Raw genomic sequence first — 24,602 nt, 5'->3', positions numbered from 1 at the left:
TAAGGAGGAAGAGGGAACTGCACAGGCAGTAGAAGCAGGGACAGGCATCCTGGGAAGAATATAGGGACACAGTCCGGTTGTGTAGGAATGGGGTCAGGAAGGCCAAGGCGCGACTGGAGCTAAACTTGGCTAGGGATGCAAAGAATAGTAAGAAGGGATTCTACAGGTATATCAGCCGGAAAAGGATGGTTAAAGAAAGCGTACCCCCACTGATGAGCGAGACGGGCAAGCTGGTAACAGCAGATGAGGAGAAGGCTGAGGTACTCAACACGTTTTTTGCCTCAGTCTTCACTGGCAACCTCTCTCCTCACCCCTCCCGAGTTAAATGCATTTTGACAAATAGAGTAAACAACTAGAGCAAGAACAATTGTCTTTGGATGCTGTAACTCATGGAACACAGCTGGATAGACCATGCCTAAACACCTTCCAAAATGTTAGCTGGCACCTACAAGCAGTATCAATATTAATATTTTTCTCTGCCACAGCATATCAGTATTTTAAACAAAGAGAAAAACACCAGGATTCCTATGAACTGAGCAGGTACAGGGCAAAGATTTCAGGCTTGAAAATGGCCTCAGAGAAACACACCTTCACTTACCAGAAACTACACAACAGCAGAAGATGAAGCAGCCTTTGGATTATTTTACTTGAAAGACCTATGACAGCAAATGTTTGACTGTATAGCAGAATGATTCCCAGATAGGTATGCCCCTTAAACAACTCACTGAGGTAAACTAAGGGCTCTGACAAAGCCTTGTTATTTTTATAATGGCAACATTTTCTTTGCAGCAATATACATAATGCTTTCTCAAACTTGAAAATAAAAGGAACTTCTTAACTGGATCTCTCATCTTGGACAAGAAAAGTGTGTTGTAACTCAGAGCACTTATGAAAGAGTACAGAAATGTGTAAGACCCATGGATTGGCTACATGTGGCTATGGAGCACACAAAGTAAATGTCCTATTATTTAATTTTTGTCTTGCAATTCAACATTTCACTAGGAAAAATCACACAAACAGGTATAGTAAATTTATATAATCAAACTGACTAAAAAAATTAACTTTGCCTGTAGAAAGAAACTGCACAAGAAAGTTCATGGCCTACAAAAAGCCATGACACTTAAACTAGGTAAGGAACCAAGTGACACCTAATGGTCTAAGACCCATACAGCCATATTCATCACTGCATAACATCCAATTAATTTATCTCTCATAACGCAGCAACACTTCCACTCATAGCATAAATACCCACTGAGTGATCAGAATCTCTTTTGACCATCAGAGAGGAGTGCTATAGTACTGTAAGCAACCCTGAGACACATGTACCAGTTTTCCCATTTATTAAAAAAAATTCACACACACAAAATAGTGTAAATAAGTAGCAAGTAATAAAATCTAGAAAGAATTCTCTTTCTCTGCTAAGACTGAAACCTTTCTGGTTCTGGCTTTGGTCAGACCCAGGTGTTTAGATGGACAAGACAAAATAAGCTTCAGGAGAGTTCGGATACTAGCAGGTATATCGAAAGTTTTATAATTACAAGTTTCCCCTTTGCTTGTGTACCTATCGTCTTGCAACTTAACATCTTCATCTGTATTTCTCTCAGTGTTAAGGTCACTCCAGGACTTCCAGCTTCTACAGAAGTTTAAGATTGTATTTCATGTACCCCTTTCACAGGCTCCTCTGGAAACAGATCCATAGAGTGGCAGTAACAGCTGCCCCCAGCCCAGTATTTATTTCTTTTCTTGGCTAAACAGGGGGGAAAAAAAATTTACTATGTTCTTAGTTGCTGTTACTCAGCAGTTTCTACAAAAGTGGGTTCTCTTATTCAATTTGAGCACATATCCCCACTTCTTTCATATTCTTCTCTCCTGCGATACATATATGCACACACAAAATTAATCCTAGCCTCATTCAGCTGTTGAGCCTGTCTTTGCACTTCACAGTCCAGCCCTTCTGCTGCTGCTTCTCTGGTTTCATTAGCTAAAAATCAATCTGCTGTACAGAGCTTTTGCATTTTTTAGTTTGTGGCATCCCATACCGGTTCTCTTTTTTTTTACTTTTTCCAGAAATTGCTAAAACCGTCAAGTTGTCATTCTTTCAGCTTTCACAATAACACAGGTATTGCAGAGCTTCACCACTGCTTGCCTGAAGGTTAACTTAGCAACAAATTTATATCTTTCATCCCTTATCAGAGTGAAAAGCATGTTGGAAAACATACTACCGGAATTGGTTCATTCACATGTAGCAAGGTTCTGAAAAACATTTCCCACCTGATTGTATGCAGCTACAATATCTCCCCATTTAAAGATATGGGAATCGCTAAGCTTCCACCATTTCAAGCTGAAAGCACTTTGAAGTACTGCAGTGCACACAGAAACATGGGTATCAAGTCACTCATACAAACAATCCACAGCTATCTACAATCTTTGTGCTCTTCCAGGTTAGACCTCTATTTAGAAAGCTGCGTACTGTTTTATACTAGGTGTTTTGGGGTTCTTTGGGGTTCGTTTTTTTCCCCCTTCTTAGCTACAAGTGGCAGTGAGATGGCACCTAAGAGACCTGTAGAAACCAAAAGTCTAGCTGGATAAAAATCTAGTCCAAAAACCTACCTTACTCAACAAGAGCTGCTCAGTAGGTTTGGAATCAAATCCTGCCAAAGGAAAGATTTAGGAGGCTAAGGAGGAGCCAGGAACTTGGAAATCATGGACTAATGAGGAACCTGGAAAAACTATTTGGGACAAGCTATCCCTTAGAAGGCAAACTCTGCTTTTTCCAGCGACTCAAGCTACAGATGGCACCCAGTTGCACCCAATATCTCATATTGCATATCTGCATATCAAACCCAACCTAATATAAACCTAGACAGAAAGTGATGTAATCGATCTTTGTAAAAGAAGTTACAAGTCTGGATAAGCAACAGCAGTTACTTTGCAGTACATTAACAATTGCAGCAGTCATACAACTTCTTGATAATTACATACTATGAATGTTTGCATTAAATGGCTAAAGAATCTCCAAGTCCCATCAGTGCTAGCAGGACTTCATAGCGTAAAGAGATTTCCAGTAAGAACCTCCAAGATTTTGTGCTGAAAAGAGGAGAAAAGTCACTAGTCAAAATTTATGAATGCTAAATAATGAGAGCAAAGTCCTGTTGAGCAATTTGGGTCACATAACCATTTTTTCCAACAGTCAAATTTAAACAAGGTGGCACGTATGAACAGGAAACACAGGATTTAGCTGCAGAGAAAAGGGTACTAGAGCTTACAAACAAGCAAGCGCAAACAGGCTTTAGCTAAACATAGGCAACAGTTCTCACCACTTCCCTCTACACATTCAAAGAGCCTGTCAGTCCTCTTTTTGCTGTTTTAGATTTGGAGTTCATCCTAGCACAGCTATGGCATTACAATGGAAAGTCGCACCCAGCTATAAGGTTTCTATTTCAGTTTGGTTACAGAGAAGCTGAGAGGGTGCAGAGATTTGCATGTATTAACATGGAGCAGGAAAACCATTTAATGAGATTCAAAAAGCTAAACCTGTTAATCTTGTTTTTCATAAGTTTAAAGGATGACTTGATTTTAATGTTTATTAAATAACTTAATCTGAAGAAAATATTAATGCTACAAGGCCAGAGCAAAAAGATACAGCATTAACCAGTGACTAAAATCTGAAGCCATGTTAATTCCAGACAGAGATCATGTCCTTTTTCTACAGGGAAGCAATAAACCATTGGATCAACCCACAGAGGGAAAAAGTATTCTCTCTGTTTCTGTTGAAACTAGGTACCTTTTGAAACACTATGTACAATTTAGGTTAATTACAAACACTGGCCACATGTATTTGTACACAAGCCATATAATTGCTATTTCTTGCCTTTAAACTGCTGATTTAAATTTGAACTTCTGCAAGAGGTGTTTTCTGAGTCTCCCTCGAACATCTCATTTAAATAACTCAAAGCAACAATTCTTCTTTAAAGAAGACATAGCTATTGATAAACTTCAAAGACAATACCCTAGGGATGAACACAGATACAAGATTCCAGAAAGCAAGCAGTCAGTGGACAGCATAACCTATCATTTTCATTCTAATCAAACTGCTTTCCATTAGCTACCTACCACACTCTCCAGAATCAGCTTGGTACAAGTCTCAGCTTACACTAGTTCAGACTTCCCCTTGAAGCTACATTACATTACACTACTCGACCTTCAGCGTTAACCTCTTTCTCATCACATCCCTCCTACTTGCCTCATACAGTCTTTAGCTGACCACTTAAGGACATCTGCCCTGTGTGAGAAGAATTTACTGTTTTCCCCCATCCCGAGATCATGCTACATGGAAAAGAATTTGGACGATGGGGAGAAAGAAGATATTTTAGCAGACTGATCTTAACTGCTTAATACCCTTATACAGAGTACCTCATATTCTGTCCTTAGATAGAAGTATTTATAGCCAGCTAACACTCAAAGAAGCATTTGACAAAGTAGGGCAACTTTCAGTGCTGGAATGCCTTACTTGTTCTCTGGAAAACAAAACCAGCTATGACTATCATTAAAGAGTCAAACTTAAAAGACCTTATTTAAAAGGATTTGGCATCGGAAGTTGGACATGAATTAGTGATTTTCTCATGCTCTGAAAGCAATGGCATTCTTCCCACCCTTTCCCATCTTCTGCCTCCTTCAGACGCAGAATTTATGATACAATTGACTGTAATCCAGTCAGGATTCTCTCTCACAGTTCAGACAAGATTTGCCCAGTCCAATGTCATTCATTCAACCTAGCTGCAGGACGTGTCCTAGGCCACGAAAAAGACCATCTTCATGAATTGATTGTTTCTAATCCTATTCAGCAAACCATATTTGAAGATTGACAGGAAACATCTGTATGCAGCTTCACCAGCTGCAGTTACAGGCTGCTGTCTAGGTTTTCTACATGGCTGTTCTTGGGCATGTTACATAGTGAATTCATCAGCTGCCGTACCAAGATAAAAAGATTATTTGATTATACCAGCATAAGCAGCTCCCAACATTTCACTGAAAATATTTCCAATAAATGTTGTAATTAATGTTTCTCAGTGATTAAAAGATTTGGTGGCATTGTTATTTATTGAGGGCCAAATATGATACCTTCCTTTGCTAAGAGAACTGCCTTTATTAAAAGGCATTTTGTAGACAAAGCATTGGTAGGTTTCTTACTCAAAGGGGTTCATCACTGCCTTTTAAGAATGGGTGCATACCCCTCAATCCTTTGTAAAGAGCTTAAATTCTTATTCTGAAGTACTGATAATGTCAGAGCATATCACTTTACTGCTGGGCTTAAATCCAACTGGCAATAAAACTAGCATGTTGATCCAAGACAAGAATATGCAATTGCTTTACTGCTAAACTTCATTTAACATTTTGGGTTATTTAGTAAATGCAGCCTCTTCTCCCTCTGAGAGACAGTAACTGGAGAGAAAAGAGGGGTAGTTCAGAGCAGCTCCTCTCTGTCCACAGTGGTGGGGTGCAGAAAAAAGCATAGGAATTGATGTTTCTACAACTGAACATCCATGAACAATGTATTGCAGAAAGATTTAAGGCACTCTTAGCTTCTCATCCTATTTACAGCTGCCAAACACAGCTTTCCGCAGTCAAATGTGCACCATTGTGTTTATTTATATTGAGTTCTCATGATTATAGAGAACTTCAATGGTGTTAGGAATTTGGGGTTCCTTTCCAGCTTGAGTAATGTCTACATCTAGACTTTATTCAGGCTAAAATAAAGCCAGACGTCTTGCACTTGTTCATTTCCAGCTGACAAGAGAGTCCTATAAGGAGGCACAGATCTAATTAGCACAGTAAGTAATTCTCAGTTCAAAGCCTTAGAAATAGAGATAACCTTCCCCCAACCTTACATGCAGCTGGAGTCAGTGCAGGTCTATGCAGGACCTATTCAAGCATTGGAGTGGGCTACCCAGGGAACTGGTTGAGTCCCCATCCCTGGAGGTATTTAAAAGACAGGTAAATGAGGTGCTCAGGGCCATGCTTTAGCAGTGGAATGGCAGTGTTAGGTTAATGGTTGGACTTTATGATCTTAAAGGTCTTTTCCAACCTAAATGATTCTATGATTCTAAGACCCCTGGCAGACACTGTACCCAGCATTTAGCAGGTCCTGGGTAAGGCTCATTTCCCAAATTAAGGAAACGAAGATCCAAGTCAAGGGGGATTCATCGTATATTCTTCATTTAACATGAATGATGCTTAAGAACAACTTCCATGGTTTTCTGGTCTAGAAAGAGCAGATAGTGTTTAGCAGACCTCATAATTAAGGTTGGGAAAAGTCTTGCATACAGGCTTGCAGCTGAGTCATTGCTCATTTACATTAAAACTCATTAACCTGTTTAGCTAAACCTATATCAAGTTTTCAATGCATTAGTCTTAATCACATAATTGAACCCGTTTGCTTGACCTTATGCTCAACTGAACTCTGGGCCCAAGAGTCCTTGAAAACAGTGATCAAATGAGGTCTTTGCCCAAGTGTATTGAACATCGGAAACGAATACTTGTTTTGCCTGTAACAAATATTTAAAATTTGCTGCTCCAAAATACTATTTAAAAAGCTTTAAAAATATCTGTGTTAAACAGAACACGAGTTGTTTGTGCAAGATGTTTAGATGTAACTAAGAAAAGACACTTTGAGTTATAAGATGTAGCCTGCTCTATAACTTTTTGGCTTCTGTTCTGTTTCGTGTAGTTATATGCTATTATGGCCTCTGGCATCCAGTATAAAGCAGATTCACCTCCTGCATACCAGGAGTATACAGAGAGAAGACTTGTTGCGTGAAAGCAGACAAATTACATATTTAACCATTAAAACTTAAGACTGTAGTTTTTATAAGATTAGATTTTAACTGCCTTATGTTTCTTCAGAAAGTGCCTTTTCATCAAGCCAAACACTGGTTTGAAACACATATCAAAACCACTGCTCATTAAAGCCTGAAGTTTTAACAATATTGAAGTTTGAGAGTATTAGTTGTTACAACAAGATCAGGTCTCTTCTACCATCTCAGAAAGAAAAAAATCTACTTAGCTACAGCAAGTAGAAATCATATCTGCAACATCCAAGTATTCAATAAAACAGAGCAGATTGTTATAAGCTTATTTATCAGCACAGCCATTACGAGGTCATAATTTGGTTTATGTTTAAGGAAAAACACCTCTTAGAATTAATTCAGTTTAAATGAAACAAAATAAATAAGTGCTGAGAAGACAAATCAATATTTGCATTTAGTTCTAGTTCAGTGGTTTACATAAGATAAAGCTCTAGTACCAGAGAAGTCAATAAAAACTACAAGTGCTTGGGCAATCTTTGTCTTAACTTCGAGTTAGTTGTATCTATTTTTGCTGTGTCTAGTATCCTTAAAAACAAGAGAAACTGTATTTAATAATCTAGTTCCTACCTTCAAAATAAGTTTCACTTGTCAACATATTCTATCTGATCACAGAGCATAAGAGTAGCATCTACAACAGTTATTTTCATTAGTTTTCATTATCAGGTATTAAAAATGGCAGTTATTTCAAGGCAAGCATTACATTTCCACTTTCTGAAATTGACTGGATAAAAGAGTGAATAAAGCATTTTCACTAATGCAATTTTTTTTTTTTTAAAGTTAAGCATTACAAGACAAACTTTTCTTTCACTTATAACAACACTTAATGGCTTGACTGTATCTGTAGTTAATAGAACTCCACTATAGCTTTTTGATCACATTAATGTTCACATTTAAGAAATATCCATCCATCTTCTACTTACAGTAGGCTAGCATAAGACAGCATATCAATACTTTCTCCATCTCTTTCCTATTAAGAAAGGAGAACATGACTCAACAATACCCAGTGCAACAACACATTAATGATGGCAAACCAAACCCATCATTTTTACAGGCCAAGTCTTGCGTTCAGCACATCAGAACACTAGTTTTAAGCATCAACTATATTGTTTCTGTTGATCAAAGCATATTAAGAAAAGGAGAACATGACTCAACAATACCCAGTGCAACAACACATTAATGATGGCAAACCAAACCCATCATTTTTACAGGCCAAGTCTTGCGTTCAGCACATCAGAACACTAGTTTTAAGCATCAAGCTTTGATCAACAGAAACAATATAGTTATTAAGAAAAAAATAAAATCACACGAAGTATTCAAAGTGCTCAAAAAATATCATCAAGCATAGGCGGAATTTAGGAAGTTTCAGTCCAATCCCAGTTCCTACAATTAAGCAACAAAGTCTGAGGAAACCAGACTATTTGAATTTCTCCCAGAAAAGTCAAGACTAATGAGCTAATCGATGCCAGTGAGTATATTCTTCTCCCAGCAAATACTAGCCAAGCTGAGAAGCTGTTTACAAGAAAGAGATCTGTACAACCTGCTCAAAGTGATCTCATTTTGAAAGATGGCAGATTTTGCTCTTCTAAACTCTGCCACAGAAGAGTTTTTATTTTTAAATCACAAAAATATGGCAGCTTAAATATTAATTGAACAATTACATTTGTCAAAATATCAAAACACTTAAAACTGCACTGTCTAAAAATAGCCATCAAAAATAAAGGTGAATAAAGGATTTTTGAAGTATGGGGGAGACAGGAGAACAATCCACCCCCCTTGGGAAATTATATGAACCACCATGAATAAGACTAATACCTACATACTAAATTTGAACCTGCATTTAAACACAAGGGAACCACCTTGCAAAACAGACCACAGTCTGATAGATTGGAAACAAAGAACTGACAGTCCAGTTATCTCCACTAGTACAGAAATAATTTAAAATTAAATATTATCTTTCTCAATAACACATGTAGGAAGAAAACCCAAGGCGCTGCTAAGATAGATCTTCCAGAAGCACAGTCAGAATTCAGTAGTTACTGAATACTGATAATAAGATGAGAAAACAGGACAACTATTTCTGTCAATTAACACTGTCAAGCCTTTTTATAATTATATAAAAGCATACATAATTTAACTCTTCTTTATACAGAGGAGCTGAAAGTTTGCCATAGTGAGAACAGTTGAGAGCATCAGCATGAAAAAGTCTGGACCATTCCAAAGCCCATAAATCTTTTTCTGAGATCAATTTTTTAAACGAGATGAAAGCAATCAATAAAACTGGTGGTGACATTAAGCAGCAGTATCACTATTGCAATGGCTAGGCAATTCAAACTGCAAAAATTGTTTACATGCAGAGGGAAAGGAAGGGGAAAAGCAGCATTGTAAAAAAACAAATCCAGCATTACTTAAATTAGCTTGTTTTTTTAAAATGAAACCAGGCTAAAGCGCATTCCCAGATTTAGCCAAGTTTCATAGAGAAATAAAGAATAAATAACACATTACTATTCTCTCTCTCTTTAGAAAAAAAAGAATCAACAGTAAGGCCTGCATAGATGGGAAGTCAAAGAAAGCTCCACAATTATCGATCTGCTTACTAGTCACTACTCACAGCTCCAGGATATCCACAATACATCATCTGCCCAAATAACTGGTCAAAAATGTATGGTTAATAACACAGATGAACAGGAGTTATACTGGATGTTATATAGAATGACAAAATAAGAGTAGGAGGATTACAGGAAAATAGCCTAAGATGTGAAGTTCCACTGTTATTGTTGCTCATGGAACAGCCCCTATTTACATCTTAATAAAAAAAATGCAGAATTCTCTTATCTGTAAAGTTGCATTCAGAATTTCAGATCTTAATTTTACTGAGAACATTGTGAAATTTAATAAAATATTTCTCTGCAGGTTTTTATGACAAACATACACACTGAAGTGATGCTTCAGATACTAAAAACTATTAACAAGCTAGGGTTTATTTTTAAGGTCTTCTACATACATCTTAAAGCAAATGGGAGATTTTAAAGTTAACAGGAATGCATTGTTACACATGGCTTCTATAAAAAATAGTAATTTCTTCAAATGTATTAAGCCATAAGCAAGCTGTTTTCTGGACACAGCTATACATCAAAGCTTCATATTAGACCAAAGCAAATCAAAGCCATGAAGAGATCGAGCTTCTTATTATTACAGCTGAGGATGCACATATAGCATAGGAAATACAAGAAATTAATTTGTCTTACCTTCAGGTGCATCTGCATCACAGTCTTTAGATACAAATGTTGTCACATTGCTTGGCTGGCCATCAATTGTCTTATTACTCTGCATTATAAATAGATTATAAATCAGTTGTACTACATTGATTTCTTCATAGACTAACTCACTTCAAAGGGTCTTATATCTACTGTACTTAATTTCACCCTGATGATATAAGAAATCAGTAAGGGTCAGCCCCTTTTTGTCCTTCAGGCTGAAGAAAACATGCCCCTTAAAACCAATCAGAAATTAGCACAAGCTCGCACATAAAACTAAGTGTTTCTCTAACAACTTAAGTGACAAAATTTATCAATAGTAAGTAAATTCAGCTTTCACTCTGAACATTCAAGAAAAACAATGAAGTGTCCATCTTAAAAAGCAGCAGTTTGTATGAACAGTTATTTTCATGCAAACACATGGAAGTGTAGAGGCCACTACTGCCTTTGAAGAAACTGATCCAATAAAGGAGTATGATTGGGCACAGGAATTGGGAACTAAAGTGGAATTAAAATTAAGAGGATAATGTGTAGATAGAAGCAATTGAATGAGAGCAGAAGACATGAAGTTATAATTATTCAGTGTACATTTAGCAGTGGTCCAGCTCCAGGAGGTATTCCAGCTGCCTGTCACCACTACAGCTTATGCTGCTCAGGCATAGAGAGTGCTTCTTTCAAAAGAACAGCATTATACATAGTACAATTACACAGGCATGTACAAAAAGCACAGAACAATCAGAATCTTGCCATTTCAAAGTTTTGTCAATTTATCTTCATTCATTTATGAATTTAAAACAGTAGGAATTTAAAATACAACATGCAACAGTAGCTAGACCTGTGGATTTCCATTAGTAACATCTATGCTTTTTTCCAGGTCTGGTATCAGTCTTGTTCCCCATGAACACTCCTGTAATTTAAGATTTCTGACATATCTGGATTCAGCTCTAAATGCTTTCTACAACAATCCTTTCTTCTCTCCTGCACAAGGAAAAAGCCTTCTAAGGGTCCACTGAAAGTTTTCTACCTTTTCACAAAACAGACACAATAAAATGAAGCATGTATTCCAAAATAGAAATATAAAGTAAAACATTTCAGAGTATTAACCCTTCCTAATAAGAATTAAGAATCACACTTGCCATGCTAAGAGGAATGGTAATCTCATTAACTCTATCAGCTGAACACCATTTTCTTTTTTACACAGCTAGAATTTCTAACATTCAAATTTAAGATTCTTATACATAGAGTAGTAATACACAAAGAAAACCACACAAATATTAAACAAAGCAAAAGTACTCTTATGCAAAGCTAACACACAGAAAAAATTAAGTTGAAGTTAATACTTATATTAAAGGATTAACTAAAAACTAACAATATTTTGGTCCGACTCAGCAAGAGTTCAGTATCGCTTCATCCAGTGAAAAAAATCAGAGCAAAGAAAAAATCCACAGCTTTGCCAGAACAGAATTGGTTTCTACATGCTAGAACTCTTCCAAGAAGGTCCCTAAACAGGCCAAAATCTGCTCTCCTGAGTGCAGGGTTATGATCTTACTCTTTGCCCTGGTCTCTTCTTTGGATCCTGAACTTTCACTATCTCGCACTCACTGCAGCCAAGATTGCCCTTGGTCATTTCTTCATCAGGCCTAAGACAGCATCTCCTTATTTCAGCTCCTCAATTGCTTGTGTCAGGAAATTGTCATCAGTGCATTCCAGAAGCCTCCTGGATTGCTTGTGCTCAACCGTGTTGCTTTTCCACAGATACTTGGGAGAGTCAAGCCTTCTGTGAGGACTAGGGGCTGTGAACATGAAGCTACTTACAGGTGCCTTGAGGGATCATCTGCTACTTCCTCCTGTAGCAGACAATATCACCCAGGCTGATCTGCCCTCTAATCCTAATCCATAAACACTTCGCTGGTTTATCCAGCCCAAGGCAAAACTCCACGCATTCCTACTGCACTCTCACATAAAGGTCAACTCTCGCTACTGGCCACCCCAGCTTGTCCCTCTTAGAGCTCTCACCTAGCCATAGCAGCACTCCAGTCGTGTGAGCTATTTTTCCACATCTCTGATCCCAGTGAGACTGTAGACCTGCAACTGCATGCAAACTTCTAATTCTTCCTTTGTTTCACCTGTTGTGTGCATTAGGATTTGGGTACTTCATAGGCACCAAAGTTGTGCTGAATTCCCAGAAAAGGTATGAGAGCTTTGCCCTTAATGCTGTCATCTCAGCACTTTTGTATTAGCATAGAGCCCCTTTTGTGCCTCAGGGCACAGAGAATGTGACTGGACATGGAAAAGATGCATAAGTGACAGCAAAGATGTGTCTACAGAACAATTCCTTGAAATCATTTACTTGCATTATGCAGTAAAGCACTCAAGTCTCAGACATTTTCAATATTGTCAAAGTAAAACTAGTGTTCCAGTTAGCGCAGCCAATCCAAAGCTGAAAGCAGGATGCCTCAAGGACAAGCAGGGGACAAAACCAAGTACAGTAACTCAGTATGTGTGCTTCAAGAGCTGACACATTTTAGACACTTAAGGAAAGGGTTAGGTTACAGCCTAATACATAATTTGTTCCTGCTTATGTTCAGGATGAAGAAGTTAAAAAGATCTGTTTGTACACTTGGCCTTTTAAGGGATACTTCTCAATTTCTTCTGATGATAGTGTCCTGCAGCTTAGCTCCACTCCTCCGAATTATCTGTGTGAAGGCTGAAGAAGGAAAGTGACTGCTGCTGCTCTGGCCTTCAACCAGGGAAAGTATCAGCTTCACCTATGGCAAATGCTCGCCTTTTAATTCCTGTCTGGGACAGTCAAGTCTTACAGGTCCACTAGGTAGAAACATCAGCAAGCAGTGGTCAGTCTTTCAGACAAATGGAAGAAAGCCTGGCCTTGTTGAACAAAAATAGCAATTACACTTCAGGTATGAGCAAAGTTACATTTTTGCTGCAAAGCTGAGAAGGCCTGGATGCAGACAGAACTCTTCACCTTTGGAAAGGCTATAAAGAGACTCATGGCTGTTTAGCAGATGTTACAAAGGTTGTCTCAAGAGATGAAACTAAGCGTTCCCCAGTCAAGAACTATGCAAGTTGACCAAAGCCCTACACAGGGCCTCAGTTGGTAAGGGCACCAAATCCAAAAGAAACTTTCAAGTTTCCTACCAACATCATACCTAAAGACACTTTTGATTAGTTGGGGACACATGCCTTGGGTATATCAATGGTCAAGGAGTTAAATAAGGCAAGTAGCCCGAGTGTAGCTAATATTAATTTCCTCACAAGAGCTTAATTTTTCTACACATATTCAATTATCAGGAAAAGTCAACAGCATTTCAAAGTTAAAAGGTCTTGTCATGACTAACTGTCTCCAAAGGCAACAGTTCAAGATTCAAACTATGTCATCTAATGCATCCCTATAGATTTTGGTTACACATTAGTTTGACAGCTTATTAGATTGGGAATTACTGTAGAGCAAAGAAAAGGGGGAAGTGCTCCTTTTACACACTGCCTTTCTGTGAGGCACGAGATTCTGATAAATATGCTTATCAGCCCACTCATCCACTAAACTGACTTGGAATATTGCTTATTTATTGCTTGATTCTGTATAGTGTTGGTTACCAGTGGAGTTACTTTAAATGATGAAATTGACTGTGGTGTGAGCAATGAAAATCTAGACTGTCCAAGCAAACTGGTGCTTACACCTTCCATCAGAAAGCTTACTATATGCACAAAATGTATTTCGCTTGCCCAGTTCCTGTGTATGTTCTTGGTCACTCCTCAGTTCCATAATAACCAATTTGTCACTCTTAAGAACCTCCTCATTGCTAACACACACATAAAAATTTGTTGCTCCTCTTCATTCCCAGCCACCATCCCCCCTCATTTCAAAATACAAAAACTTAAAATCCAGTTATCAGGGTAGTCAGGCACAGAAAATAGGTCTTGTATGTTCTGAAAGATATCTTTGAGAGGGTGTTTTCTGAAAACCTTGTATTTACTTGGTATGCCAGAGAAGTGCATGTATAATTTACCAGCATACTCTTTGTGTCATGTTATTTTAACAATAAAAAGAGTTTCTACCCAAGTTACTTTATGTACTTTAAACTCAGTGCTTTGAAATAGGACATAAGAAGCTAAAGACCCAGGATGGCTAACTTTTTTGCTCCTTTAAATGACGAGTTTTAGCTCTACTCAACCATTACAGCTAATCCTTCTTGCAGTGCTGACCAGGATTGCATTTCAACAGCCGTTTGAATGACACAAGAGCTTCCCTACCACTGTGCTCCATTCTCTTGCAAACCACAAAGCAAACCACATTTCTAAACTGATTTTTAGCTTAGTTTCTTGCTGCTACTACCCTAATTCTGACAGCTTGAGTCAATATAAAGATACCTAAGCCTGTATTAGTTATACCTAGCTGCTGTTGTTAATGCCAGTCAGCACCACACAGCTGCTTGTTCACCCTCCCTCCCTGGTGGGATGGGGAACAGAATCAGAAAAGAGTAAAACCCATGGGTTGAGATAAAGACAGTTTAATAGGACAGCAGAGGAAGAGAAAATAACGACAATGATAAAAGAATATACAGAACAAGTGATGCACAATGCAATTGCTCACCACCCACTGACCAGTGCCCAGCCCATCCTCAAGCAGTGATCACTACCCCTGGCCAATGCCCCCAGCCAACTCCCTGCAGTTTCTATACTGAGCATGATGTCACATGGTCTGGAATAGCCCCCTGGCCAGTTGGGGTCAGCTGTCCTAGCTGTGTCCCCTCCCAGCTTCTTGGGCACCTGGCAGAGCATGGAAGGCTGAAAAGTACTTGACTGGTATAAGCACTGCTCAGCAACAACTAAAACATCAGTGAGTTATCAACATTCTTCTCATCCTAAATCCAAACCACAGCACTATGGCAGCTACTAGGAAGAAAATTAAGTCTATCCCAACTAAAACCAGGACACTAGCATATAGTCCAGTAAAAATGCATTAACCTTCATAAATACCAAATATTCAAGTCCCCTACAGTGATTCTATTATTGTGCTTGGGTTGATATTGGGATGACCAACCTCCCATTACAAGGCATAATTTAGATGTAAAGACAGTGGAAAAGGAACATTTATTGAATGCTTCACTTCCTGCAGTGGCAATTCTACCACATCCACTCAGCACATTTAAGTTGACCAGATTCCTCTTCTATAGCATGTTTAACATCACTTCAACTTCTCAGCTGAAGGTTTGTGGGTGATTTGTTCTTTTAAAGTATATTCCGCTCTCAGAGGCATAGCCTTCTGGAAAACAAACAGAAGTATTCCAAATGCTCAAAGCAGCACACATTTACTTCAGTCTCATTTAAATCCCTTCTCCCAATCACTCCGGCTCAATTGTTTTGTCTTTGTTAAATTGTACTTAAGCCTCAAACAGCACACCAAGAGATCTGGACTTTGTTGTGCCTGAACATAAGTAACCAGTTCATGACCTGGTTGGTTGTTGACATTTGCAAGATTGCATCTAACAAAGCCTACCCCTGTAGTATACCAGATCTTGATAAACAGCTGTCCATGAAACCCCTCAAGATCCTTATGGTGCATAACTTTGAACTTCCCCATACACATACAGACCTCCACTGAAACCAAGTTGAAATGCAAGAATTAAAGCCTTCAGGTACAGAAGATGAAAGACCTTAAAAAACCCCAAACCTTGAAGTACACAGAATTGCAGTAACAAGAGTAGAGACTAATGTTAACTACTTAATTCTGTAGAAGATTTCATAGAACAAGAACTGCAATGACATTCATGAAGTTGGACAGTCCAAAGTGTCTGAAATGTGATTAATCAGCACATACTCAGCTTCTTTCTGATTATCCTCCTCTCCTGTACCAGGTTAGGTGTGTCATGTCTCACAAATATGCACATAAAAACTATCAACTGCAGAAAACCAACATTGCTTTCAGTCTATAGACAGCCTTACACACTAAAACTAATCCTCCCTGCAGTTGCTCAGCAACCTAAATGTACCAGTACAAAAATTTAGTGGAAGCTAGCAGCTGTCTTATCAGAAGTAGTCAATATTCAAAGTTTTATACTGTCTGAAGATAATCTAGGAATTAAGTTATATATAGTACAATCAGTTTCTGATTTGTGTATTATGAAGAGACCTACTAGTAGTTAAGAAAGACCTGGTTACAAAAGAGTTACAAAACTGAGAATGGGCCTGGCTTGAAAAATCACTGTAAACACTACATTCTTGATATAGAAGGCAAGATCCTTTTAAAAAAAGTTACATCTCACCTGTACCAGGTATTTTTGGCTTCCATACATTACATACTGAGGGGCAAGACTGTAGATCATGTAGCTTGTATGAAGAACTATCAACAGAAGTATCATACAGAGAAACAAAAGTGCTTGAGGTCGAGTTTTTCCTCGTCTGATTTTATAAAGCTAAAAACAGAAAACAAAAATATTAACACAATGATTTTTTTTTCCCTGAAGACATTTTAAATCCTGTTTAATTAAATTAACAGCTTTAATTCTACTGAGTGGGAGGCTACTAAAACTATCATCTGGCAACTTAATTCCAGTGAGTCAAAGCAGGTTTTCAGGTGTATTTACCTGAGTTTCAAAGCACAGCTATTTAACCAAATTAATTGTTGTTTCTATTAATGACCCAGAACATTTAAATAAGTGATTTAAATGATGCTGCCCATAAATGATAATAAACTGTGCCTTTGTTTGTCAAAGAAAATTGTGCTCTTCAGTCAAGGTGAGATGTCATCTATCAATACACCTCTAATCAGATCTAGAAACAGAGGAAGGAGTTATGAGAGAGTAGTATTCCCAGGCTTTGAGAAAACTTGCACACCATATGGAGACATCTTTTCCACTTTACACTGCAGGGAACAATATAATCCCTCATTGTTACTCTGTAGATACCACACTATTTTGCAGTCCCCAAAGGCTCAACCTGAGTACCATATTAGGCTAAAGAAGCTGGCAGCTGAGGAATAAATGATTGAAGACCAAAACCAACAGCCAATCTCACAGCTCACTGCAAGAACTCAGGGTCACTAGTCACAATTTTGGGGTGTCACAACATGAAAGGGTGACAGTATTAAAGGGAAAGTAGGCACAGAAGCAGGGAAATATTTAACCAAGCATCACAGGCATGAATGGTATACTATTGGATACAAACCTGCTTTTTCAAGCACAGTAATATGTTATTTGCAGCGTATTTAGATATACCATATCATCACTGTACTGTTTCATGTCTTATCAAGCTAGGTAAGCTTGCTTGCCACCTAAAATCTCAAACACTACTGACTGCACACACATTTGACCATAAAATTCACTAATACTTCCAGTATATCAGAATCATACGGCTTTAACTTGGTAAAAGTCAGAAGCAAAAGTGCCACCGATTAAACACTTGAAAGTCAGCTGACTATATTGCTTATCAAACTAAACCATCAGTTTTGGTCTGATAACTTAGCAAATACCTTTCAAAAGCAGTGAAAATTGTACAATAGGCTTCCAACACTCATTAGACATACAGCCAATGTTATTTGCAACATCCAATGTTTATGAAGCAGTACATAAATAATGACTATTTATTAAATATATTCATCATCACATATATGTTCAAGATCTTACCGTTATAAACTAGAAACTCTTAAGTCATATTTACCCTTATCCAGAAGAACCATATACCCATATTTCGAATCCCTGCCATTGAAGTGAAGATAAAGTACATAACAATAGTTGTAATAAGAATATAATCAAGTGGAAAAACCTAAAACAAGAACAAAAGCAGTTAAAAAGACAAGAAAACGTGCAAACTAGGAAACAAGTTCTTTCCCCACTTAAAACTAAATAACTAGTTTCTACTTATAGCATCTGAGGTAGTAAGAGTCCTTCCATTTAGAAGTTTTACATCACTGGTTCCAAATACAGCTGATACAGCTTGCTGCTAATAGAGGTTATACAATTAGTTTGGGAAAGCAATTGAGCATTTTTCTTAATTTAAAACTTGCCTTAATTTTGAAGTATTATACATTTTTAGGCCAAGAAATACTTAATTCCATTCTGAGATTACACTTAAAAGAAGCATCAGCAACAATCATTTTCGGACTGTATAGGCATTCCATTTGTGAATATTTCTGAACATATTTACATACAAAACTTGATTTTTATTTTTACACTAATAACAGCTTCAGATAATACTGCTGCTGAAAACTGCTTTTCTCAGTAAACCGCAAGCTTAGGTGTTCAACAGTTTTAGAAACCATGGGGAAGCAATGCATTGTGCCACCCTATTATACCAAGAGTATGGAAAGAAATCAAGTAGGGGAGAGTAAAGCACTAGCTTACTTTAAGGCTTTTCTTTTTTTCAGTTTACCCATGACTGACTGCCAAATTCATATGTGGCCTTGTTGCCTTCCAACACTACTGAAGTTACAGATCTTTGTTCTTCTGTAGCATTTGTTTCAAAGACTAATGCATTATTATAACACACAACTGCACAGAGCATAATATATCTTTCAAGGTGCAATAAATACATTAAAAAGTGAAAAAGTGCATTTACTTCACTTAAGGGGGATAAACTATCAAGTACACAAACAACTAGAATGTAGGGGCATGGGATAAAGTTGCTTTTATTCTGTGCATGACAACAAGTGATGTCATTCTTCATTGCCACTATGTTCTCATCAGATCAAAGTTAGTTTCAAACACACCTTCCTCCAACAACTGACTTCCAACCACCCAAGATTTTCATATCAGTATATAAATAACTAACAGATTGTTAACAAGGAAGTTGCCTTGCTTTTACAGAACACACATCTAGACAGCTTTGTTTTAATGAATTACTTAGGGAGAAATGTAGTTTGCCTTTTGACAGCTTACCAGAAAACAGAGAGAGGCATCCTTACATATGTATGTCAAATTTTTTACTTACTGTTTGAAGAACAGGTAATAGCATATTCAGTGGATTAGTCAGATTAGTTCCTAAAATTATAAATCCCGAGTCGAAGCCAGCTGAATGTAGAGCTTTGTCCAAACTGCAGTAATTAAGAAAAACTGGGTAAGTACTATGGTTCTCCCAGAGCTTTGTCTTCAGTTTAATGTAAAAGGGCAGCTCAAAAAAAGCTGGGCTAGGCCTAGAGACTGACAGCTTTTTCATATCTGTAAAGACACATGCCTTGTTATACCACACTCATTACACTGGTCCTGTGAAAAAGTATATTGATTTCTACATCTCCTTGGCATTTTAGCTTTTCTGTAGTTTGGGTCACAGAGCTTATTTGCCCAATCTGAAAAACTGAAAATGTCAACACTTTAGACCTCTAGTTAGTGTCAATTTTCATTGAAATCCACCAGATTTGCAGCTGGCTATATTGCTTTCAATGCCATGAAACAAATACAATGTAATGCACATCATAATGTATTATACATGTAATTTACTCCAAGAATTTAAGCACCTGTTACCCAGCCCAAGAAGTACCTACATGCATTAAGATTCATTCAAGAAATCAGAATACTTTGTAGTCTGAATTACACTTAGCATGTATGCTTAATTTCGCTGCTGAATTGGAACTGTTTTCAGGAGCATACAGTTAATCAGCATGAACCATGTTCTTTTTTTAATCTGTTTCAGCACATTTTAAAATTTAAAAGACAGGTAGACAAGGTACTTAGAGACATGGTTTAGTAATGGACAGATATGGTTGGACTCAGTGGTAAAGGTCTCTTCCAACCAAATGGTTCTATGATTTTGCTCAGTTTCAATATATACTATTATAATGGGAAATGCAGCTCTAGTTACAGAAATGTAGCATAGAAAAGAAGCAGGCCGCCCCTAATTTTGATGTTAGAGCAGAAACTATGTGGTTTAAGTGGTTAAGAAAAATGCTGAAATGTACTTACTTTGACAAGAATAGAGAGACAGTGAAGAGCAGTGCCACAATGATGAAGAATACTCCCCACACAATCTAGAAGTAAAGATTTATTACAATTTAACTGTAAGTGCTTGCAGTTGATACAAGAAGTAAAGACTTGTCTAAGTTCCAATAAAGGACTAATGATCTTGGACCATCTCAGAGCTCAAACACACTTGAAACAGTAACTTTTTAGAAATATTTGAGGAAAGTGCTAACAAAATGTTTACTCTGTTAAACAGGGTTTATGTCAAGCATTTAAAAAGTTGATCATCTAAGAGGAGAACCACCTCTTCATCTGGTGGATACACCAAGCTAAAAATTACACTGAAGTACATCACATGCTATAGTACAATACAGAAGTCTACCCATAAGTGAAAAAGTGTCATTAAGAGCATGAATGAGATGTTATATTAAATGAACACAGCATTTAGCAGAATGCACAACCTGTACTTGCTACATAATATGGAAAATCTTAACTGTATACGTGCATTTGGATTTAATTAAGGGAAATGAGAGTTTGTTCCCCTTGGCCACCGCACCCATGTGCTCACCTTCCAAAAGGAGGCAATCTGTGCACAGCTTACACAGAACATCTCACCTTTCCTGAGAGAACTCCTTTCTGTAATGCTACTCAGAAACACTCAATAACCAAGTCACTTGGAGGGAGTGATGTAAAACTCAAGTAACCAAGCCCAAATACCAGGTCTACTTTTTTCTTGCTTCTGCCTGCAAGTCCTCTCAGTTACTCAACAGTATTGAGTATTTCAAAGCAATTTTCAAGGTTAAAGTTACAGAAATCATCAACTTCAAAGTATTTTGACTCAAAGGTTTAAGACACCTAGAAACTTAACTTTGAAGTTACGTGAAGGCTTGAGAATGGACTAGAAAAAAAAAAAGATGCTTGTAAATACTAAGGTAGTAGGAAAAATGCTCGAATTTCAAGAAAATCTAGACAAGTGCTACTTAAATACTGTTATTTTAAAACACTATCTATCCACAAGTGATTAAAGCAATATGAGATTACTACAAACACATTGGAACTCCCAGACAAATGCCTCTCTTCTGGAAAAGGTTCTAGAGAGCTTCCATACCCCTTTAGCTGTAATAGGCAAATAATTTGCCCTACAACCTTCTTTTGTAGTGCATACCCTATTCAAGTATTTGAAACAAAAAAAAGTGTAACAGCTGTTGTTATTTAGCCAGCAAGTCATAAGCATAGATAAGTACAGGTAAAAATTTTTTAAGGACCACTATAATTAAATCAGATACCGCTATTGTTTCTAAAATGAGCAATAGAAGGCTTTTTGTAAGCTTTTGCACAGTAACTGCCTGACATACAAATAAGAACAGAATTTCTTGGCTAAGATAAGGCGGCATATAAAACACTAAACTAAGTTTACCAGGTGTACGTGAAGATTTTGTAGATCAACCATATCAGCAGTTAAGCTGGGTTTGTACAATGAGATTTTTCACACTTTAAGGGCTAGATTAAAATAAGCAAACTGCTTAAAAAACAGAGTTTAGTCCACGAATACAGTCCAAGTATGAAAAGCTTGATTTTGTTTTAAACAGGAAGAATTTAAGTAACTTCACAGTAAGTTTAGTGAACTGAAGGTAATATTCTGATACCTGTACATTTTGTTTTCCTCATCTCCTTCTCATTTTTATCTTTAGAGGAAGATGACACCTTCTTTCAAAGGTGGCTTCATTTCTTTCAATTCTTATATGAATGGTCTAAATCAAGTAGATTCAGAGAAATAAGGTTGTTCCTTAAGATCTTAATTAAAAGATAATAAAGCATTTCTATTAATCCTACCAAATACAGCACCTGAAGCCAGGAACTTTGCTCTCTAAGCTGCCCTCTACAAAACCACCTCCTATTGGTTTTTCTAGTTCAGGAAATCGTTCTCTACTTCTTTGGCAGGTTTTCTCCCTCACAATCTTTTCTTTGGGTGGGTTAGGGGATGGTGCACAACAGTGAGCCCAGATAGCAAACCTATTCAGTTGTAGCTCCAATAGGTTCACTGTATTTTCCTAGAAATCCTAGTAATGGAATATGCTCAGATAAACATGCTGAACTTCCAAAATAATAATGTTTGCAGATTGGTAGACCTAAGACAATCTAGATAGACTTATTTCCAAATTCTATATGCAGAAACACAATGTGTGGTCTTCCACATGAATAAGGGAGTTTCATAGTATAAATTATTTTATTAACCTTAAAACTTGGAACGCAGCCACCTTGAGAAGGTCAAGGACTTTATTACAGCTGCTTATTAAAGATTCAGAATTACAGTGCTATTATTGTGCATTAAATCCTGAAGATAAGCTTCCATCTGCAAACTCAAACACAATATTAGAACATTGCTTATAAAACAACTCAAGTTGTGTAGGCCTTATTAGGTATAGATTCACATACTAATATCAAGGTTAAGTATTAACTTGCGCATTTTCACATATTTAAGTATACTAAATTTTTACCTCTTCCACAGCAAACTCCCACTAGCATACAGGAAATAGATGTTTAAAAACAATTAAGACCAAGAGTCTGAAGCTTGTAATACTTCATTACCTTTTGCCAACTATGGCTGGTAGACAGGTATCCATATCTCCTCTGGAATATGTCTGTCTTCTGAAGTGATGCCTTACACTCTTAGAAGTGGATTAAGTGGTTGAAAAAGCACTCCTTTTCCCGTTTTACCCTCAACTCCAGTTCCATTAAATGATATTGAAAAGGCTTATACTAAAGACCTTCATTCCATCTTAGTTCATACTGTATTTTTACAGTGCTATTAAGAGTACTGATCCATAAGTGATTTGCAATTAACAGCAATTACACAATTTCAGAGCATCAGTTGACTTAGGCCTTTCACAGCATGGATCCTTGTGTTCTTACCTAGATTTTTCCTCCTACCTCAACTGATTACAGACCAATTGACACCCCATTTCTAGTCTATTAACCAGCACTTGGCCAATAATTAAGAGACTACCAACACTCAGACTAGTAGTTGAGTTTGCAACTTACACATTCTGGCTGAGTCTTATCAAGCAGTATCAACCTGACTTAAATTAAAAGCATGCCTTCAGTTAGGTAACATTTGGTATCTGGGTAAGGCAAAGATTAAGTACTTCCTTTCCTCTTCCCCTGCAGAAATCCTAAAATAGGCTAGAAAAGCATTGCAGAAGCTATACACTCACTGTTGCCCTTTACTTGCCACCTATAGCAAAAGACAAATCTGTCCTCCACAATCTTACTGGGAGACTACTGTACTGCTGTTTACTAGCTTTAAACTAACTAGAATACCTTCAAAGATTCTAGATACACTGTGACAAGGCAAAATTATTTTGTAAAATTTTATGGCTAGGAAGTGAGAAGTAATCCAAGCCCCTGAGAACATGAATACATGTTTGACTTCAGAGCAAAGGACAGCACTTAATCAAAACCTCTTGTTCTCATAGCAGGACTATTTATGAACTGATGCTGAAAAGCTTTTAGTACTAGAACACGCAAAAACAAAACAGCCTGGGTTTTAGCTAAACACCACAGCAATTTAGTAAGATCATTACAAAAAGAAATCAACCCTTGACCTATGTTTAAAGAAGTCTTTCAATGCACGACAGACTTATTTCCTACTCCCTAGTCCTTCTGAAAGGAGGGCCTTGATGCAACCACCCCTCAAACTATGTTACCTCCTCCACTACAATCAGTTTGAACTGCTCCATTGCCAGGCCACTTCCTCATACCCCTCAGCTACAAAACAGACCCCATACCCACCTGTACTCAATCATTTGCTACAGAACAGGTTTCAGGGTTGCTGCCTTGCACTTAGATCACCTTTAAGTGTCTGCGTGGGTCTTCTAATCTACAATCTGAAGTAGAAGCTAGTAGGCATGCAAGTAACTTTCAAAAAACAGTGAACCATGTTTTTATGCAAGACTCCAGATACCAGAAAAACAATGAGTTGAAATACTTATACACTACTGCCTAAAATTAGTTCCTTTAGCATCTTAATAGAGAGCCTCCATATGGGCAAGTAAGGAAGAAGCTAAAGCAGAAGACAGTAAGCACTGTTTTACTTAAAGCTTTGTTTTACATTTCAACATATGGGAGTAAGACATGGCTAAGCAAGAGCCAAGACAAAAATGTCAAATAGGCATTTCTCAATAGCAAAAATGGAAGCATGCTACTTCCAGATCATAGTCGAAAGTTGAATTGCATTTCAGTTTTGTAAGTCAGGCCAAATAATTTGGAAATATTTAATTCATTAGTGTAGTTTTCCACTGCTACTGCACATAATCAAGTCACAAGCTGGTAAGTCTTCTCTGACATTATTCAGGTTCTGCTTCCATAATTTTCCCTGGTACCTCCCTTCAACTTCCTAAACATTCCCCTGACCCCTGCATCATCCATGTTTGAGTTCTTCAGAGAGCTGTTTGCCTCCTATCTCAGGAGTGCTCCCAGATCTCAGTCAAGCTAAGTTGTTTCATCTATGGATAATTCCAAAGTGTTACTGAGATAATCATGGAATTTAGGACTTAATTTACTCTGAGCAGGAA

The 24,602-nt window shown here is 37.5% G+C and overlaps 1 protein-coding gene across 1 annotated transcript in view; it reads right to left on the bottom strand.

Annotated features, from left to right (window-relative positions):
* LMBRD1 (LMBR1 domain containing 1) overlaps nucleotides 1–24,602 on the bottom strand; it is a 104,338-nt gene that overhangs the window by 12,046 nt on the left and 67,690 nt on the right. Inside the window, exons 12-16 of the mRNA XM_035895621.1 lie at nucleotides 20,032–20,096; nucleotides 19,064–19,166; nucleotides 17,795–17,899; nucleotides 16,402–16,551; nucleotides 10,112–10,190 (exon numbers count right to left, since the gene is read on the bottom strand). Of these exons, the coding sequence (XP_035751514.1) occupies nucleotides 10,112–10,190; nucleotides 16,402–16,551; nucleotides 17,795–17,899; nucleotides 19,064–19,166; nucleotides 20,032–20,096 (502 nt within the window). The remainder of the gene's footprint in view (nucleotides 1–10,111; nucleotides 10,191–16,401; nucleotides 16,552–17,794; nucleotides 17,900–19,063; nucleotides 19,167–20,031; nucleotides 20,097–24,602) is intronic.

The sequence above is a fragment of the Egretta garzetta genome, unplaced genomic scaffold (genome assembly GCF_000687185.1).
Source record: "Egretta garzetta isolate BGI_Z169 unplaced genomic scaffold, ASM68718v1 scaffold55, whole genome shotgun sequence".
In the NCBI taxonomy this organism is placed as follows: Eukaryota; Metazoa; Chordata; class Aves; order Pelecaniformes; family Ardeidae; genus Egretta; species Egretta garzetta.
Note: the sequence above shows the minus strand (reverse complement) of the source record. Positions and strands in the feature narration are given on the sequence as shown.